General features: G+C 35.0%; 1 protein-coding gene across 4 annotated transcripts; it reads right to left on the reverse strand.

Annotated features, from left to right (window-relative positions):
- Window positions 1–415: 415 nt before the first annotated feature.
- LOC105321090 (DNA repair-scaffolding protein) lies at window positions 416–19,769 on the reverse strand. 4 transcript variants are annotated; one of them, XM_011419281.4, is made up of 20 exons: window positions 19,680–19,768; window positions 19,370–19,529; window positions 18,759–18,994; window positions 18,249–18,344; window positions 17,769–17,968; window positions 17,362–17,465; window positions 16,802–16,973; window positions 14,149–14,327; window positions 13,945–14,015; window positions 13,640–13,842; window positions 12,972–13,127; window positions 12,655–12,781; window positions 11,954–12,091; window positions 11,702–11,755; window positions 10,621–10,804; window positions 10,325–10,450; window positions 9,608–9,701; window positions 6,564–6,717; window positions 5,966–6,019; window positions 416–3,982 (listed from the first exon to the last, which is right to left on the reverse strand). In XM_011419281.4, exons 2-20 carry the CDS (start codon window positions 19,527–19,529, stop codon window positions 3,866–3,868), a joined length of 2,625 nt encoding a protein of 874 aa, XP_011417583.3. In that variant the 5' UTR covers window positions 19,680–19,768; the 3' UTR covers window positions 416–3,865. The 4 variants fall into 4 exon arrangements, with proteins under 4 accessions (XP_011417583.3, XP_011417581.3, XP_011417582.3 ...); XM_011419279.4 differs by having other exon boundaries at window positions 16,802–16,976; XM_011419280.4 differs by having other exon boundaries at window positions 16,802–16,976; window positions 19,651–19,740.
- Window positions 19,770–19,831: the final 62 nt, after the last annotated feature.

Raw genomic sequence — 19,831 nt, forward strand, 5'->3', positions numbered from 1 at the left:
ACACTCTCTTATTGTCTTGTGATTAAAAGAATTGAAAAAATGAAATGCTAATAAAATGTGTCTCTATATTATATTACGCTGATATTATGCTGATAATTACAAATTTTAAGCTTAATTTATGATGTATTATATTTTTATTAACAATTTTTCAGGCTTGATATTGGGTCCCTCCACCCCTCAAACAATAAAAGTTCAATTCTTTATACTGGCACACAAATCTACCTTATTCTATGATCATTTAATGTGATGGACATTCATTTGCAATAGGTTCCACACCACTTCCACGCTTTAAAAAATTGTCTGTTAAATTCAACAAATATGTTTAATAATTATTTTTCCATGGAGGTGGTATTTTTGGTTATTTGTATTGTGTTTTTTTTGTGTTTTTTTTTTGTTTTGGGGTTTTTTTTTGGGGGGGGGGGGGGTTTGAAATTTGGATTTGGTCCTTCTTCCTGAATTAAAAGATCACTAGATCAAGTATAAAAAAATGAAAAGATCAATACATGTATCACTATGTTTATCGAATTAGCAGAGAGAGAGAGAGAGAGAGAGAGAGGGAGAGAGAGAAAGGAGAGTTGTCAATCTGTAGTAAACAATATGTAAAAATACACACCAAGAGAGCCCGGCTTTAAGTACTTCAGTACTTTGAATTTTGTAGTTTTACCCCTGTAATTATTCATTCATGTATCTAATGGGTACTCTGCCTGTCTTAATGTGTAGCACTGGCAAAAAATTGGGTTGGGGGGGGGGTGTAAGCTTGCTTAATTTTTTTTTCATTAATAGTGAGATATACGAGATTTTTAAAAAATAGTTAAGTCCACTTCAGCTTACATGTATATATTCAAATTCCCATTTTCCCATGATTTCTCGTGTTTTAATGGCATTGATTTAAAAAAAAAAACCTGAATGTGTTGAAGCAACCCTTCAGTTCAGTAAAATATTGTTTGGCTCGCGAATATGTCGGGTTTTTCCCCATAATATACATGTGACAATGTAAAGCTAATGCTAAACTACAGATTCTGGAGAGTTTTGAAGGTAGAAAAATGTCCAACTTTAAGACAATATATTTGCAATATTATTGAGAGTCCAAAGACAGATTTTTGATATATTGTAAAGATAGATGTCCTTTTATAACTAGAAACAGATTTAGTGAATTTAAAGTGCCACTTTCTGACTTTAAAGCATTTAAAAAATGTATATTTTTACAATTTTACAAAAACATGCCAGATTCGTGACCTATCTGCACTTAACAGAAAGAATATTTGGGAATTCTCACAAAATGATTTTCACAAGTGTATCTTGTTAGTGTTAACTCTTAATGACTTTTTGAATTTATATTTGAACTAAACTCAGAATTCTTACCAACACTTTGGTGAATTATGCAAAATTTCATTCTTAAAAGGGTCAACATGCTATTTTTAGTAACAGTGCTGCAGAACCAAGTTTAGACTGATCACATCAAAAAAAAAAATTGTGGCAAATTAATTCATATAGATGAACACTGTTACACACAAAATATGAAGTTGATCAGAGAACCTTGCTCCCACCACCTTTTGCATGGTTTTCTGGTAGACATGCTCTTAACAACACAGACATCAATCAAGCAGGTTTGAGTGAGGTAGGAGATTTTTAGCATCCTTGATAATGGAGATCAGGCTCTGCATCTGAAGCTACCTCTGCGATTCATTTATATTATAGTTAAATCAACTATGCAAGTTTGAAATAGTACTATTATCTATTAAACATCTGGCCAGTTCAAAGAAAGTATACCTCCTCCAGCATCTGAAACCTATGACTATGATTCAGCATCTGCACCTGTGGATTGCTTAAGAAAATCACAAGATACATCATCTGTTCAAATTTGATAAAGACTGAACCAATAATAACTAACATTTGTCTATCAAAGGTCACCTGCTCTTAAAACTTTAACCAGCCCAAAAAACCTTAACCTCGTCCAGCATTTGAAACCTATGGCTCAGATTCAGCATTCAAACCTGTCAAGTGCCTAAGTATCATAAGACACACCATCCTTGAAAGTTTGGTGAAGTTAGGGCCAGTAATAACTAAGATATCATCATCAGAGGGCACCTGCTCCAAAATGTTTAACCAGCTCCAAAAACCTTAATCTCCTCAAGCTTTTAAATTCACCCCAAGATTCAGCATCCAAGTCTTTCAAGTCCATAAGTAGGTCCAGATCCATCATCCATGCAAGTTTGGTGAAAATAGGACAAGTAATAAGTTAGATACAGGACCAGCAGCAAACACTTTAACCAGGTTCGGATGCTGACGTCGACACCAGGGTTATAGCATAAGCTTCCCCTGTTTTGACCAGATTTATTCACTGAATGAGGCATTGCTGACCTTACTGAGGTAAATAATGGATTGGAAACTCAGTGTATATACAAGCATGAAATTCAAAACGTGTTTGAAGACCAAACAAAAAACATAGATATTCTTTTATAATACATGTACCGGGGTATTTTATTGGTAAAATAATCATTTCTTATTGTGCAAAAATACATAAAGAATAGAATGGAATTATACTTTCAACCAACTTCCATCATTTGGCTTTCCAGGAAAATTTTATTTCAGTTTTTATAGAAATAAAACATACTTAAAACCTAGCACTTCATTATCGAAGTCAGAATGCAATCTAATAAATCAGATTTTTTATGTACTTTTTTCCCTCATATTTCCCTATTTTCAAAAGAACCACGAGTCACCCAATCTTTTGCAAAATAACATTTCCAACCTTTAAGATTCTTTCTTTATCAATTCATACCGGTGAAGTTAAGTAAGTCAATTGTTGATATTTGCAATAGAAAAAATCAGCAAAACAGAGCCTCTCCTTGTGACCATGACCCCTCATGTTTTGTGCAACTGTTGAGACTCCCAGTGGCACCTGTTCATCCTTACTAAAATATTGTCCAAAAAATAGGTCCCTTGCAGACTGCTTTAAACAAGCCCCTCCCAGTTTTTAGCCAATTATGGTATATGTAAATTCTTCTTTACAATATGCCATTTTAAGGAAAAATTTGAGTACAATTAAGGCACATTTGGGTACATGTGAACTGTTTTTCACAAGGTGGAGATTAGAACTGCAAGGTTGCCACCGACAAAATGGAAACACTCTCAAAAGCTTATCACTGCGACTGTAAGGTCATGAAGGTTCCCAGACTTTACAGTTTCTGCAAAGTTCAGACCTCTTATCGACCAACAACATTCTGCATATTACAATGGCAAAGACTGGCATTCTGACCATGACCTCAATTTTAAATCTTTTAATTCTGTATATCTTTGAATTGAAAGTTGGCCTGTTTTGGTGCTCTGTTAGATAAGAAGACTCCGGGGTTAGCCTTCACTAGGTCTTGGGGGAACCCCCGGTAAATAGATCATTAGATTTGATTAGTTTGACTGTGAAACAATATTGTAAGGAGGAAATGCATGAAAAATTACCATAATTTATCATAAAAAATCCATTATGAAAGGAAATGTGCTTGCAATGTGAAATGTCCCATTATTTTAATTATTCAAAAAAAAATTATTTTGAATTATATGAAATTGATAGCAGATCTATAGAGAAAAAAAATAAAGCAAAATTTACAACAGAGTATAAATATTGACGGAATAAAAACATGTGTTTCAAGAAAATGTATTGCTAGAATTCAAACTTCAAATATTTTCTATTTCAATTATTAGTACCTTTAAAACTGCTATAAATAGATGTAAATAGTTGTTAATTGAGCACAAAATATTCTACCATTTATAACTTCTGCAACATGTACAAAACAGAACAATTCAACAGGGGTTATGAACGGCCCATGCAGCATACTGGTATTCACAGTTCTCTCATTCTAAAGGCCAACTATTTCTGTGGATCCACACTGACTTCTTTCAGCACCACCTCACTTGGCTTGCACTTGAGCACCACACAAGTCAAAGGTCCCATTTTTTGTCCCAAAACACAGGCCATGTCATACCCCTAAAACAAATCACAAAATGCTGAACCTGGTTGATATCATGGGTTTTGTTTATTTATTGCTTAATTCTAATGTTTCTGTGGAATCATTTATATCAATGGGGCCAATTTTTGCAGATTGCAGGTTTTTTGCTTATTTGTGGGGATGAAATTTCGTGGATGCGTCAGTTTTCAGTTTCAGTTAGAAAGACCTTTTTTAAAATTTGTTTTCAACAAGGATGTAAATTCCTGGGAGATCTAGGGCCACCCATGAACACAGTGAAAATTGAGACACCACAAGTTCTAATGATTCCATAGAATTTGAAATAAATGTCAGTTATTCTATTTATACATGTTTAATTTTTTAATGAGTTATGTGTTTCTGTAAATGTTTAAGCAAAAACATATTTACATTTAAAATGTTCGAGATAATTCTGGTAGTTTCACTAGAGAAAAAGCTGAAAATGTTCACATGTTATATTATGTCGCAGAAGAAGCAACAACGCACAAAAACAGGTAGCAATATGTAATAGGGTGACTCAGGTGGGTGACCTACAAATGGGATTTGTTTACAAACATACATAAATACAGTCACTTATTGTCGCTAAACAAGCCCACTTCAGCTTTAATCTAAGGTGAGCTAAAAATGGATCAAACTAAAGTTTGATTTTAGTCTCCATTTCTTTCACAAGAATGACAAAATAAATGATTTCCAAACAAAATCAATGAATTCAGTCTGTACACTTGCCCTGGAAGTGACCTGATTATAACATATTAGGGTTAGAAAAGGGGTCGATCTGTAGGTGTTCACCTAGGTCTGAGAGTCCCAGTGACTGCATGACATTTACTTAAGTCTTGTTTATCTAGACTCGAACAGGAAGCGTTTCTACTGGTATTACAACAAAATTAGAAGTTAGAGCAATGTTATGTAAACATCAGCACATAAATAGATGTTCAGAGGGTAATGGATTCAATCAGTATTTCCCAGATTTTTTTTCTTTTTTTTTTATCCTTTTTGAAGCCATAGTATATACCGTAATGGCATAACCTTATAAAAAATATATAGAACAGAATGTAAAATTTTGATGAAGAAATAAGGTTTTAAAAATTCTTACATATTTGATATGTAATAAAGTAATTTAAAGACTTAAAAAACAAAATAGTTTATTTTTTAGTCCTGTACATGTAGTATAATGATGTAAGGAATCAAAACAATGTGGGAAAGGGTAAAAACAATTAATGGGAATCTATCGTACAAGCCAACACACACACACACAGAAAGATCTATTAATTGTGGTATGCATGAACTTTTTTATGTTTTCCAGATTTCTTTCAATGATTCTGAGCAAAATGAAACTATAATAATATAGATGCTAGCATCTGAGGTACTCTTTAAGCAGTAAAGATATACTTAAGTGGTAAAAGGTAGATGATCTGATCGAGTTAATACCTGTACAGGTGAATTTAAAAAAAATAGTAACTTACTTCAAGTCGTAATATCTTAAAGATTATCGATAAAGAATTTTTGTTAACTTAAAAAAGAGTCTGTACAGTGAAATTCATGGAATTGTGTTGTGTTATTCACGTGTCCTAGGTAAAAAATTTTGGATACATTATGTAGCAAGAGGCCCACAGGCCACATCATTTACCTGAGTAACAACCTCTTTTGATCCTCAATTTTCATTAGATTTTTTCTACATCTATAAATATATATCTGATATGAAATTGGACCATTCACTCCCATTAAAATCTCTCTCTCTGGGAACATGGTATGAATTTATCTGAAAATTCTGTATACTAATTTTACTTGTTTGTACATGTATATTCATATCCTTCGGTAGTGAATAATCTAGAAAAACCAGTGGAAACACAGTTTTTCAAGATCATGCATGCAAGGTTTTCTGCAGTCACTGGGACTTCAAAAGAATTGTTATCATACTCCAACTAGATTTACTTCAAAGACCTTATCTGAGTTATCACCGCACACTTTGAGTAAACAACACTTACTTCTTGAGTCTGAGAGGCATCAGGCAGAAGTTCTTCTATACTAGACTGGAGAAGCTGTTTAAGATAGAGGTTTCCATGACTGATGAGTATAATTCAGTGGTTTTCCTATCAGATTACATTAATGTACTGATCTTCTCACTACCTCAATTAATTTCTTTTGATTACACTCAAATTAAAAATTTGGGAAATGATGAAGCAATAACATTGTAACAATGTCTAATGATTTCACTGACATACTTAAGTTATCACATGAGAATATAGCAATATTTACATTGTCAACTTGCATCAATGTAAAACTGTCTTTCTTTCTTTTACAAAACTTCAAAGTGCTGTAGATTCATATCTTTATCCCAGTTCTTAATTCTGCTGGGTTTTTTTTTATGAAATTGCATGAATACAAAATCATGCACACCAAACTTTTGATAAAACATCACAAAGTTCACAAAAGTGATAAAAATTATAATAGCCTGATTCAAAATTCATGAGGGTTGCTATTTTGCGATTTTACATAGATATTAATTCCTCGTATGTTATTATGAATCTACAGTAGGGCCTACCAAAACCTGGTTTATTCATCATCAAAATTTTGAACTTGTACCTCAACAGACACCTTTGATTCTGGTGGTAATGGTTGGCTCACATGACCTACTGGTGTTGAGTCACATTTTGAAGTTCCGGACAGGAACACCACCAACTTCATCCGGGTCTGGGGCTTCCTCACGACCTCCTTACAACTCAGACATACAAGTTGTCTTGAAAAAGAACCGAAATAAAAAGTGTATACAAGTTGATCATTAAAACAATTTAATCTGCGTGCGGACTGGTAGAAGAAAGGAATGACACACAGAGACACATAGACAAGCCTACAGGTAGTAATCACATCCACACAAAAAGGTCATCATTATTTGTTCATTAGAGCAGAATATTAAACAACTAAACAAGAAGACAACCTAATTCACTTCTCTTCTACTAAGAAGGTAAAAAAGTAGAAATTGCCTTTCAAAGATGTTATATCAGTGTGTTAAAAGTCATGCTGGGTTCTTTGCTGGGTTCTTTACAGTGATTCATAGTCCTGCAAGTCTGCTTCTTACTGGATTGAAATGATGTTATAATTGCTGTAAAAGTGGTAATTTATGCTGGTGGTTAAAAATGCATTTTCTATCATAAATAAAACTATAGTGGTTATTACAGAGGGTTCCGCTTAATCTGATAGTCAATTTGTCAGAGAAAAATTATCAGATTAACCGATTATTATATTAACCAATTTAGCGTTTTTGTGCTCTTTAATTTTGGTAAAGAATAAAATACAACTTGTTTCAATACATAATTTATCGACAAAAAGATATAATCTGTTTGTCAATAGTTTGAAATGAAATAATTTACCTTGCATTAGCAATGAAATAGCATTTTAGCCGTTATTTGTTTGTAAATGCTCAAAAGAAAATGTTTCCCTTCATCACTGTTCTTTACAATGGTTTCAATGTGGCGGCCATTTTAAGTGTATAATAAAATAGTGCCTTTTTGATAGGGTAACAGTTGAATTTGATGGATGGGTATTATAAACATGGATGAGGGTTTTACTACACTAAAGTTTTGGTTTTGTTACGCAGTTTTAAGCTGCCGCTAATGTAAATTTCACTAACATGTTAATAACCACTTTTACAGTACTAATTAGCATGAGGTGGTAATCCATAAGTTTGGTGGTAGTACTTACTGACATGAGGTGGTAATCCATAAGTTTGGTGGCAGTACTTACTGGCTTAAAGGGATTAATCCATAAGTTTGGTGGTAGTACTTACTGGCTTGAGGGGGTAATTCATAAGTTTGGTGGTGGTACTTACTGGCTTTAGGGGGTAATTATAAGTTTGGTGGTGGTACTTACTGGCTTAAGGGGGTAATTCATAAGTCTGGTGGTGGTACTTACTGGCTTGAGGAGGTAGTTCATAAGTCTGGTGGTGGTACTTACTGGCTTGAGGAGGTAATTCATAAGTCTGGTGGTGGTACTTACTGGCTTGAGGAGGTAATTCATAAGTCTGGCGGTGGTACTTACTGGCTTGAGGAGGTAATTCATAACTCTGGTGGTGGTACTTAGTGGCTTGAGGGGGTAATTCATAAGTTTTGTGGTGGTACTTACTGGCTTTAGGGGGTAATCATAAGTTTGGTGGTGGTACTTACTGGCTTGAGGAGGTAATTCATAAGTGTGGTGGTGTTACTTACTGGCTTGAGGGGGTAATTCATAATTCTGGTGGTGGTACTTACTGGCTTGAGGGGGTAATTTATAAGTCTGGTGGTGGTACTAACTGGCTTGAAGAGGTAATTCATAAGTTTGGTGGAGTTACTTACTGGCTTGAGAAGGTAATTCATAAGTTTGGTGGTGGTACTTACTGGCTTTAGGGGGTAATTATAAGTTTGGTAGTTGTACTTACTGGCTTGAGGGGGCACTTATAAGTTTGGTGGTGGTACTTACTGGCTTAAAGGGGTAATTATAAGTTTGGTGGTGGTACAAACTGGCTGTAGGGGGTAATTATAAGGTTTGGTAGTTGTACTTACTGGCTTGAGGGGGTACTTATAAGTTTGGTGGTGGTACTTACTGGCTTAAAGGGGTAATTATAAGTTTGGTGGTGGTACCTACTTGCTTGAGGGGGTAATTATAAGTTTGGTGGTGGTACTTACTGGCTTGAGGGGGTAATTCATAAGTAAGGTGGTGGTATTTACTGGCTTGAGGGGGTAATTATAAGTTTGGTGGTGGTACTTACTGGCTTAAAGGGGTAATTATAAGTTTGGTGGTGGTTCTTACTGGCTTGTGGAGGTAATTCATAAGTTAGGTGGTGGAACTAGCTCGCTTGAGGAGGTAGTTCATAAATTTGGTGATGGTACTTACTGGCTTGAGAAGGTAATTCATAAGTCTAGTGGTGGTATTAACTGGCTTGAGGAGATAATTCATAAGTTTGGTTGTGGTATTAACTGGCTTGAGAAGGTAATTCATAAGTTTGGTTGTGGTATTAACTGGCTTGAGAAGGTAATTCATAAGTTTGGTAGTGGTACTTACTGGCTTGAGGGGGTAATTCATAAGTTTGGTAGTGGTACTTACTGGCTTGAGGGGGTAATTCATAAGTTTGGTAGTGGTACTTACTGGCTTGAGGGGGTTATTTATAATTCTGGTGGTAGTATAAGTTTGGTGGTGGTACTTAATGGCTTGAGGGGGTTATGTATAAGTTTGGTGGTGTTACTTTCTGGCTTAAGGTGGTAATTATAAGTTTGGTGGTACTTATAGCTTGAGGGGGTAATTATAAGTTTGGTGGTGGTACTTTCTGGCTTGAGGGGGTAATTCATAAGTCTGGTGGTGGTACTTACTGGCTTGAGGGGTAATTCATAAGTTTGGTGGTGTTACTTTCTGGCTTAAGGTGGTAATTATAAGTTTGGTGGTACTTTCTGGCTTGAGGGGGTAATTATAAGTTTGGTGGTGGTACTTTCTGGCTTGAGGGGGTAATTCATAAGTTTAGTGGTGGTACTTACTGGCTTGAGGGGGTAATTTATAAGTTTGGTGGTGGTACTTACTGGCTTGGTGGTGGTACTTACTGGCTTGGTGGTGGTACTTACTGGCTTGGTGGTGGTACTTAATGGCTTGGTGATGGTACTTACTGGCTTGAGGTGTCCTGGGCCAGGTTTTCTTGCTGGCACCGGTCACAGACCTCCCAGCTGTAGGCCGAGTTCTCATCCACACCACAAACAGTACCTGGTGAATCAAGATAAAGGCCAATCAGCGATTATTCTGCGACACAGTGTACAGTGTAATTAACTTGAATTGAAGTTTCTAGGGTGTGTGGATTATCCAACTTCGTTCCAACTAGAAGATGTATATTTATTTATAAAATGATTCATAAAACAAGTTGGAAATATACATATTTACCTTTTATGACTATTGAATATGCTCTTGAAACACATGTATTACATGTTTTACTTTATATAATATAAAGTGATGTACAAATAGATAATAACATGTCCAGTTATAGTTAACAAATATCATAGTTTGAATTGGATAAATTTGTGGGATATTGCTTTGAACATTTAGTACTGAGAATGATTATAAATTTTTAAGACACAAATCAACTACTACACAGCTCCCTCTATATCAATAAATTTACTTTATCACTGAAACTGAAAATTGAAAGACTTTACAAAAATATTTTCAGGGATGCCCCCCCCCCATGACTTTGCTTCATTTCTATCAAAATCCCTGAATTCTGGATGATTCAACATACATCTGAATCCTCATAAACAACCAAATTATCATGTTTTAAAAACATCTTCAATTTGAGGCATTACTTTTACATGTAATTGATGTTACGCATTAGTTACCAGATACACTGCATAGATCCAAAACAGATAGCTCAGCATTTATAGGTAAAAGGTCAAGGTCACATGATGTGACAGATTCAGTGTTTTGAGGGATTACACAGCTGTACTTGTCACAGGCCATCTTACCTGTAAAGGTAAATGAAATAAAGTCAGATTCTGAATCAAATTTAATGCAGAATTAATTTTTTACTATAAACAGTATGAAGTCATATCTATGTATTCTATTTCATTGCACAGAACAAAGTTAAATGCTACAACCACTGCCATAACAAAATTAGAAAAAAGCAAAATAGAACCTAAATGGTAAGTAACATCTCGGAACATCCATGTTTTGTTTCTCATTTCATTCAGTTCTGGTAGACAGAAGCCCTCTGTCGTTGTCATAGTAACATATTTGGGATCAGAGGAATCTCTTACATACAGAATAGACCTGTGGGATCTCCTGACATCTGACCTTGGGAGACTGTCCTTGACCTCAGACTGAAAATAACATAAGTAAACACTATATAACATAAAGTACACACTTTATACCAGATGGTACCTACTAAATCACTAAACAACATATGGTAAACACTATATAACTTAAGGTACACACATAAATAACATGAGGTACACACCCATATAACATAAGGTACACGCCCAAATAACATAAGGTGCACACTATATAACATTAGGTTCACTCTATATAACAGAAGGTACACTACATAACATAAGTTACACACTATATAACATTAGGTACACATAATATAACATTAAGTTCACACTATATAACACACTATATAACATTAGGTACACACAATATAACATAAGGTACAACAGAGGGTTCACATTAATAACATTAGGTACATACTTCATAAAATTAGGTACACCCTACATAACATTAGGTACACACTATATAACATAAGGTACACACTATATAACATAAGGTACACACTATATAAAATAAGATGCACACTATTTAACATTAGGTACACACCTATATATCAAAAGGTACTGGTTTACACTATATAACAGAAGGTACACACCTATATAACAGAAGGTACATACTATATAACTTAAGGTACACACTATATAAAATAAGGTACACACTATATAACATTAGGTACACACTATATAACAGAAGGTTCAAAGAAACATCTGTCTTCTATTACACTATGGGCTTCTAGACAGTGGATTCTGATACTTGGTGAGTTTCTACTTATCGTTTGGAACAAAAAATGTGAGGACAACTTCAAATGCTTAGCTTGCTACCGAGATCAAACATGTTTTTTGGTGTACTGGTGTATTAGATTCTTATATGGTGAATTTGTTACATAATCATACACCATTTATCATTTTGTTGAGCAGAGGGTGATATAAAACAGAACCAGTACTCACCATATTAAGACTGAGGATCACTGTACAACAAACAGAAACTCGCTCTTGGTCCTCCTGCAAACAGCAAGAAGCAAATTATATGTCAACTGTACAACATCCACAGCTTGACAAACCAACTTCTTGTTTGAAGGAAAAAAATTGCAAACAAGAAAGACTTTGTGTAGACAGAATAAAATCCATTCCCTCATAAAATCCAACTTAATATGTAGATATCTTTTATCCTATTCATTGTAAAATAAGGAAAACCCGTACTCGACCAAGATGTGCTAGCCTGGTTTTCCTCTCTTTTACCACTGAACTATCACTCTCTATGGGTCTGATTACCATTCCTCCTTCACTGGCTGCTTCCTTCATTACATAGCAAAAAGCTGGAGCTGATGTTCTATGGAACTGTAGGATTAATTATACATTGTCAATGCTTTAACAGGCACGAATTTTCAACAATTGTTATGGTTTATTTTCTAATAACTCTTTGGTCTTAGAATATGCAAAAATGCAAAACAGTAGCAATACAGTTTTGAATTTTTATCATTTAAAATTTTAATTTATGATGCTCAATTACAAAGCATATGCATTCTATATCTCTAAAACCATGGAAACAGATATTTAATTAGAATCCAAGTATCATAATTAAGGTTGGTTAACAATACCGTACATGTACTGTAGATTCCTAATTAAAAGTGAGGAATTAATATCCGCGTAAAATTGCGAGAAGCAGCCCTTGCGGATTTTAAAATTTCGCTTATATTTTTCACACAGTTTTGAACTATAGAAAATAATAACAAAAAATTGGTGCCCGCGATTTTATATTCTCACCATTTAATATAAAATAGCCAAATCGTGGAATTAAGTACTCGTGTAAAATAAGGAGTCTACAGTATTGTACACAATCCTGATGACCAACTTTTATTCACAATGACCTTATTTCGTGATTTTCAGCATTGTGCATATACCTGTGAAATACTATTGGACTCCTCAGAACCTGCTGTACTCTCTTCCATGCTGGGAGTTGAGGAGCCTGTGTTTGACACACATTTATCACTCCAAAATCTGTCAATCACAGAAAAAAGGGCGGGCTCCCTGAAATTATTAAATATTTACCTTTTATCAACCCTTTCTACAAAAAAATTGCTAGTTAAATTCCTAGTTCACTTTTATTTCTACGCTTTTAACTGGCATACATTTACTGGCAAAAAAAATGTAACTGTACAATTCCAAAACAATCCCTTTATGAATACATACACAAGAAATAAGTTTCCAAATCATTTACCTGTCTCGTGTAGCCCTACACTGGACAGTGATTCCCCCAAACACATGAATCAGCCCCTCCCCTCTCTGTAACACTGAGGGAAAGCGCATCTCTGCATCCTCAGGACAAAATATCTGACACATGGTACCATGGCTGTCCTCTATAAGTAGGGAGTACCTAACAAGTAACAAAACCAGAAACAGTAATCAGAGATTTCTAATGTGTTGTTCCTTTTTTTAAACATTAAACATGTAGCAATTCCAAACTATTCTTTATGGAATACTGTAGAATCATCATTGTTCATGGGGAGACCAATGTTAGTGGCTTTCGTGGGTAACCCTTTTCCACGTATTTCCATCCCTAAGAACTTGTATACAATTGTTTGTTTTATATTTATTAAATTATCCTGATTATATTACCAATAAAATTATGTCCCCAAGGACAAGGAAAATTTTGGCTACCCACAAACATTGATCCCACGAATAAAAATTATTCCACAGTACATGTACTCAATACAATATGCATTCAATAATCTTTCTTCTTTTTTCAATTTTACAATCATAAAAAGAAGAGGATTATATTTTGATATTAAACCATGGAATCTTCAAAACATTACATTTTAAGCTATTTATAAATCAATTTGTATTCAACTTGAATGAAGATTTACTACACGTATATCTCAATGATACCGTTTCTCTGAGGGTGAGCCTTTGGTGTTAAAACAGAAGACCCTGAGGACTCTCCCCTGGAGCCTGGTGCTGGGGTCGTGACAGTCCACCCACTCCAGTACAGAGCTTTTGGTCAGTCTCGTCCTCACAGAAGCACTCTGAGTGGCTGGAATGGTGGCAAGGGCAGATAACTGGTCATCACCTTCTTCTGAGTCTTTTTCTGACTAAAAAATTTGTAAAATTGAATTCTAGGCTTTTATCATAAGTTATCAAAATTGATAAATTTTTCAAATGCTCAAAGATTAATTGAATCCAGTGTCCTTCACCTTGCTTGAAAACAGTCCTGGAATACCTGGATTCAGGTGAGCGGGACAGGTAGTGGGGGAGAAGACGAGCCCTACAACAGACAGAGCGGTCAGTGACAGGTCCTGTGATATTGTTTGTATTATCTGGATGTGAGCAACTTATTTTAAGAAGTCTTAACTGTCCGTAATACTTATACCCAAACAATTCACTAGACTACAACTGACCAGAGACGCAGGGGCACTTCCACACTCCCTGTATCACCCTCACAACCTCACGGCTGTCTTTGGACCTAGTGTCAGTTTGACACAATGTCATCGTCTCCGTCTGATCCTTGGGTGGAGTGATACAGTAATTAGAACAAAGCAGTACCAGCTCTGATGTGTGTTTCAATCTTATCTGCTGCCTGCAAATATACAACGTAGAATGCATTATCCAACCTCAGTTCTTTCAGATTTTATGTTCTTTCAAATTAACCTCACAACAAGTGAAAAGCTGTCAATGTGACAGCAAACCGGGTTTTCTTTTATGTGAACTGTATCCATAATCCATGTCAACCCGTATCCAGTGAAATGGATAAGGTGAAAGGGTACCCTATATGCAATTTTTTGCCAATAAGTTCAAAAGCTGGTATTTTTTTCATAAATTATCGGAAATCTAAATCCTAGCAATATGCACACCTCTGATATATGTACAATTGATCTGCAAAAGAACAACTTCCTATCTTGAAAACTGTAGGAGGAGTTACCCGTACAATGAGGGTACCCTATATGCAATATTTTGTCAAAAAATGACTAAGTTCAAAAGCTAGTATTTTTTTCATAAATTATCGGAAATCTAAATCCTAGCAATTTGCACACCTCTGATATATGTACAATTAATCTGCAAAAGAACAACTTCCTATCTTGAAAACTGTAGGAGGAGTTATCCGTACAATGAGGGTACCCTATATGCAATATTTTGCCAAAAAATGACTAAGTTCAAAAGCAGGTATTTTTTTCATAAATTATCGGAAATCTAAATCCTAGCAATATGCACACCTCTGATATATGTACAATTGATCTGCAAAAGAACAACTTCCTATCTTGAAAACTGTAGGAGGAGTTATCCGTACAATGAGGGTACCCTATATGCAATTTTTTGCCAAAAAATGACTAAGTTCAAAAGTTGGTATTTTTTTCATAAATAATTAGAAATCAAAATCCTAGCAATATGCACACCTCTGATATATGTACAATTGATCTGCAAAAGAACAACTTCCTATCTTGAAAACTGTAGGAGGAGTTATCCGTACAATGAGGGTACCCTTTTGGCAGCCGCCTGCCCCCCCCCCCCCCCCCGCCATTTTCACCATTTTAATAACCGGATTTTTCCGTTGGAAAACCCGGTTAAAAATCTTTCATATTTCAGATTATGAAACCTGAATAAATTTATTGTAACTACACTAAACCAGTAAGCCTACATGATAAACTGCTTTTTAAAATATCAAGTACTGGTAAGTTTACATGATCAACTGCTTTTTAGTCCCCTACCGGTTTTCACCGGAGGGGACTATAGCTTTCCTCTGCATTTGTCAGTCCATCTGTCTGTCCGTCTGTCCATCCATCCATCCATCTGTCTGTCTGTCCATCTGTCTGTCCCACTTCAGTTTTCCACACTTTTTTTCTTTATGCGTTTGAGGAATAATATGAAAGGACTATGTGCAGTATGGTCAAATATCTGCCCCCGATTTCAACCAATTTTTAAATAGTATCGTATAAAAATCAAATCTTCACAAATCATTGTATAGAGGATGCCTATAACTTTAATCTTGATTTTAGTCATCATTGCTCATTCGCTGTTTATCTATGACGTCACCTAAATGACCTAATTCCCGCAAATTTGCAAACAAATGAAAATATTCTTATTTTTGCTCTATATTTTGCATTCAGAAGTATAGAGCGCAGGTCTGCTCAAGTGCGATTTTAACATATGTTTTTCTTCAGATAGTTATACAAATTATACTAAAAAATTGCAATTGAGCAAGTCTGCGCTCGATGTTTCCCAGTCGAAAAACCATCGGAAAACACCCATATTTTGCTACAAAGCATCAATTTATCAAAATAATGCAATCTTCATGACGTCATTTCTACATTATGACGTCACTGTGGTGATAACCTTTTACACCTTTATTTTGAATATGATTTTAACTATCTTTCACCTTATTTTTACAGCTCTTTCAAAAACTTTGATTTTGGGGGCAAAAAATGCATAAAACCGCACATAGTCCTTTGCTGAACAGCTTCAAAATGTCAAACTACAGATCAAGTTTACACATATTTTCGAGAAAATTAATTTTTTATATTCCAATCTTTTAATGTTCAGGGTTGTTATTGGGTTCGATGTGTATTGAATAAACAAGGAAAGTATGTACTCATTAATAATATCGTGCATTACATGGACCATTCCTTTTATTGTTTCTAACAAACAAATAAGTTCTGTAAAATGGTGTCAAGCATTTTGTTGTAAATATTTAATCGAAAGGGTTTTTTGTATAATTAAAATCGGGTTCGTTATGGGGTTGGTCTGTTGATTCGGGGTACAGAAGATGGTAAGAAATGATATTCTGCATAACAGTGCATTGTTTTTACAATTTTCTACAAACCGGTAGGGGACGTGTATTGCTTATGCAATACTCTCAGAATGCTTGTTTAATATATCAGCAAGTCTACATGAATTATCAACTGCTTTTTAAAAATATCAGTAAGCCTACATGAATAATCAACTGTTTTTTAAAAATATCAGTAAGCCTGATGGTCAACTGGTTTTTTTAAATATCAGTAAGCCTAATGGTCAAGTGCTACTGGGGTATATAAAAATACATTGAAATAAACCACTCACCACGGAGCGAACACCTGGACACTGTTTCCCTCCTGTAGTGACTGGTCATAAAGAAACAGGACCAGCTGTTCTGTGAGGGATTCTCCTTCCTCCTGTATGCAGTGGGCCAGCTGTAGAGAAAAGAGGGGCTCCAGGCGCAGGATCTTCAGGGACAAGGACTTAGTGCCAGTGTCTGCTAGTGACCAAGAAAGAGGTCAATCAGTCACAATACATGTTCATCTATCTAACACAGACGCATCACAGTATATTATCAATTTTGTTTTGGCTGGACATAATCGGATCATTTAAAACATTTCTCTGTGTTCAAATGGAAAAATAAAATTTAAATTAGGAAAAAGAATTTCAAGAGGCAAATGTCAATACTTTGACCTAAAATTGCTGTAGAAAATTACTGAATTCACACACTACTGGTATTAAATATGTACCAACCAGCCATTATCTGTTAACAGAGTATCACGCAACTAAACTCCTCACAAATGTTTTACTTGATTATTGTCCAAAATATTTCTATCCATAATTAAACAAACATAAGTACAAGTAAACCCTAGCCACAGACGTACCAGGCTGGGGGGTCCTGGGGGTGGTGGACTGCTGGTGCCTGACCATGCTGATGTGTGACCGCTCTCTCCCCTTCAGACTCGACAGCTGGTCTGCCAGGCCTCCACTACAAATGTTTAACAACAATCAATCAATCAATCAATCAAGCCTACATCACAACTACTAAACAACAACAAAAAGGATTACAAAGCAATCGAATAGGCTCCACTACAACCACATAAAGATCTCAGCTGTTACAATTAAATTTGCTACATAAATTTTTATCACTTTATTCAATATGTGTTTGTTTTTATTCTATAAATGAAAATAGTTTGTCATACTCATATAATGCATGCCCAGACGTTCTCAAATCAAGGAGTAATACAATGTATAAAGAAGCACTAAATCATCAAGGAGTAGTGTAATGTACCGTTTGTATTTTTTCTTCTTCTTCTTTGCGGAGTCTTCTAGCTCAGGGAATGTGACATCCTGTGAGTTTTTTGTGGGTGTTTTGAGATCTAACATCTTGACCCACTGGCTGGCCTTGACCTTCCCTCCCTGGTCAGGGCTGTGGGACTGACTGGTTGACGCTGATGTTGCTTGACTTATGCACGGGGAGGTGCAAGTGACCTGAGACAAACAAAATCTGCTGTACAATGTTATGAAAACAATTACATGTAACTTACTGATAATCATCTTTGAAATATGTCATCTACTCTAATTGCACATAGCGTTCAAATTGTTTTCAATTATCTGGTAATTACAACTCCAAACCAAAAGCAAATCACTAAGTTCAATATAGCACATACTAATCTCCAAATAACAAAATTTATCAAAGGAGTGGACAGACTCAAAGTATTCACAATTTTAACATTGCCCAGTGTTTGCTACTGGCACCTTGTATTTTTACCTGTGTATCATTCTGAGACTCCGATGGCTGGGTCAGTATGGAGGATCTTGAATCTTCACACTCTATGTCAAATTCAATGCTCTCACCTACAGGTTCCTGTAATCATAACAAAAAAAAATTATTTTAGCTTAACTTACTTACTCATTAATCAACAATAAATAGTAGGAAATTTCTTCTTTCTTCATGATTATGAATATTTTATAGGTCTAAGGGACATAACCCTGCTAAGCATACCAAGTATGTAAATTAGAGCAAAAATTTAAACTGATCAAACAGTCATGAGTAAAAAAAAATCTGCTTTAATCATAAGTTAACAGTATAGCATCATGCATGCACATACATGTATCAAAACTAATGCTTTTTAATTGTGTGTTAGCAGACCAAAATATATTATAGAAAATTTTATAAAAAACGATCCAGAAATTACCAGAATGTGCCCTGTCATTTCACTGTGGGCACAAAGAACTTATATATATTTTTATTTTGCCCATTACTCTACTAATAACTCACACTCGTCTTTAGTCTGTCTACACTGGAGTTACATGTAGAATCATCCGAGTCACAGACCACGGTGACTTCCTCCTCCTCGGGACAAGAACTCTGCTTCCATTCCTGTTTTGTCCTCACAGAAGCTCTCTTTTCTGTACTTGACACCTTTACTCTCTTACTTCTTGAAGCTGTCCTTTGTTGACTTCTTGAGTCTTCATTTTCTTCTTCACTTGATGTCCATGAAATTATTTCTTCGACTAAGGTAATGTTCATATATAAACCATTCAATACAGTTTTAAAAAGGCAGATGTATAAGTGTATTATAAACTTATTTTAACTTTAAGATAAGATATATACAATATATACACTTATTCTTTAAAAAAAACCTTAATAAGCTTGAAAAACGTGACATCAAATTGACAATTACTTTTACTGGGGTAGCTAGAGAATTGAAATGAAATTACTATTAATACGGCAAACTTATCCTTTTGATCATTTGCTGTTTTAAAAATGTTGATGACCCTTTTTAACATTACTGTAATCCTGTCATCTATCACTGATAAAAGTATAAAATATGCCCATGGGAGTAAATAAATTACAAAAATGTAGTACTGCATTTATTTGAAACTAACTTGGGTCATCATTCATGTCCTTTTTGCTGGTATATAATCTATGAGCCCCTGGCAACCCTCTGTCCTTCTGTCGTTTCACTTGAGGTTTATCAACATCTAAACCTTCAAACCCATCACCCAATGTCCCCCAATCTCCAGGCCTTTTTCTTTTGAAAGACATCTGTGAAAAATGTAAAATTGATCAAAGAATCCACACTATAATTTGATTTGATTTCCTGAAATATTGACATACATAAAAAATGTTTTGTACGATTTAAAGGAGAATCTTATTTTGTCCTTACCTGCGATCCCTGATCAAATATTTACTTACTTTTATTAAATCAGACAGTCAGTCTGCAACTTTCACTTCTCGCAGTGCTCAGCCGATCAGAGTCTTGTAAGTGCTTTTTGATAATCGGATGTATAAGGTATTAATTCTACATAAATTCTATCTTTGAAAAATTCATTTTACTTATTTCATTA

This window comes from Magallana gigas, chromosome 3, assembly GCF_963853765.1.
Source record: "Magallana gigas chromosome 3, xbMagGiga1.1, whole genome shotgun sequence".
Classification (NCBI taxonomy): Eukaryota; Metazoa; Mollusca; class Bivalvia; order Ostreida; family Ostreidae; genus Magallana; species Magallana gigas.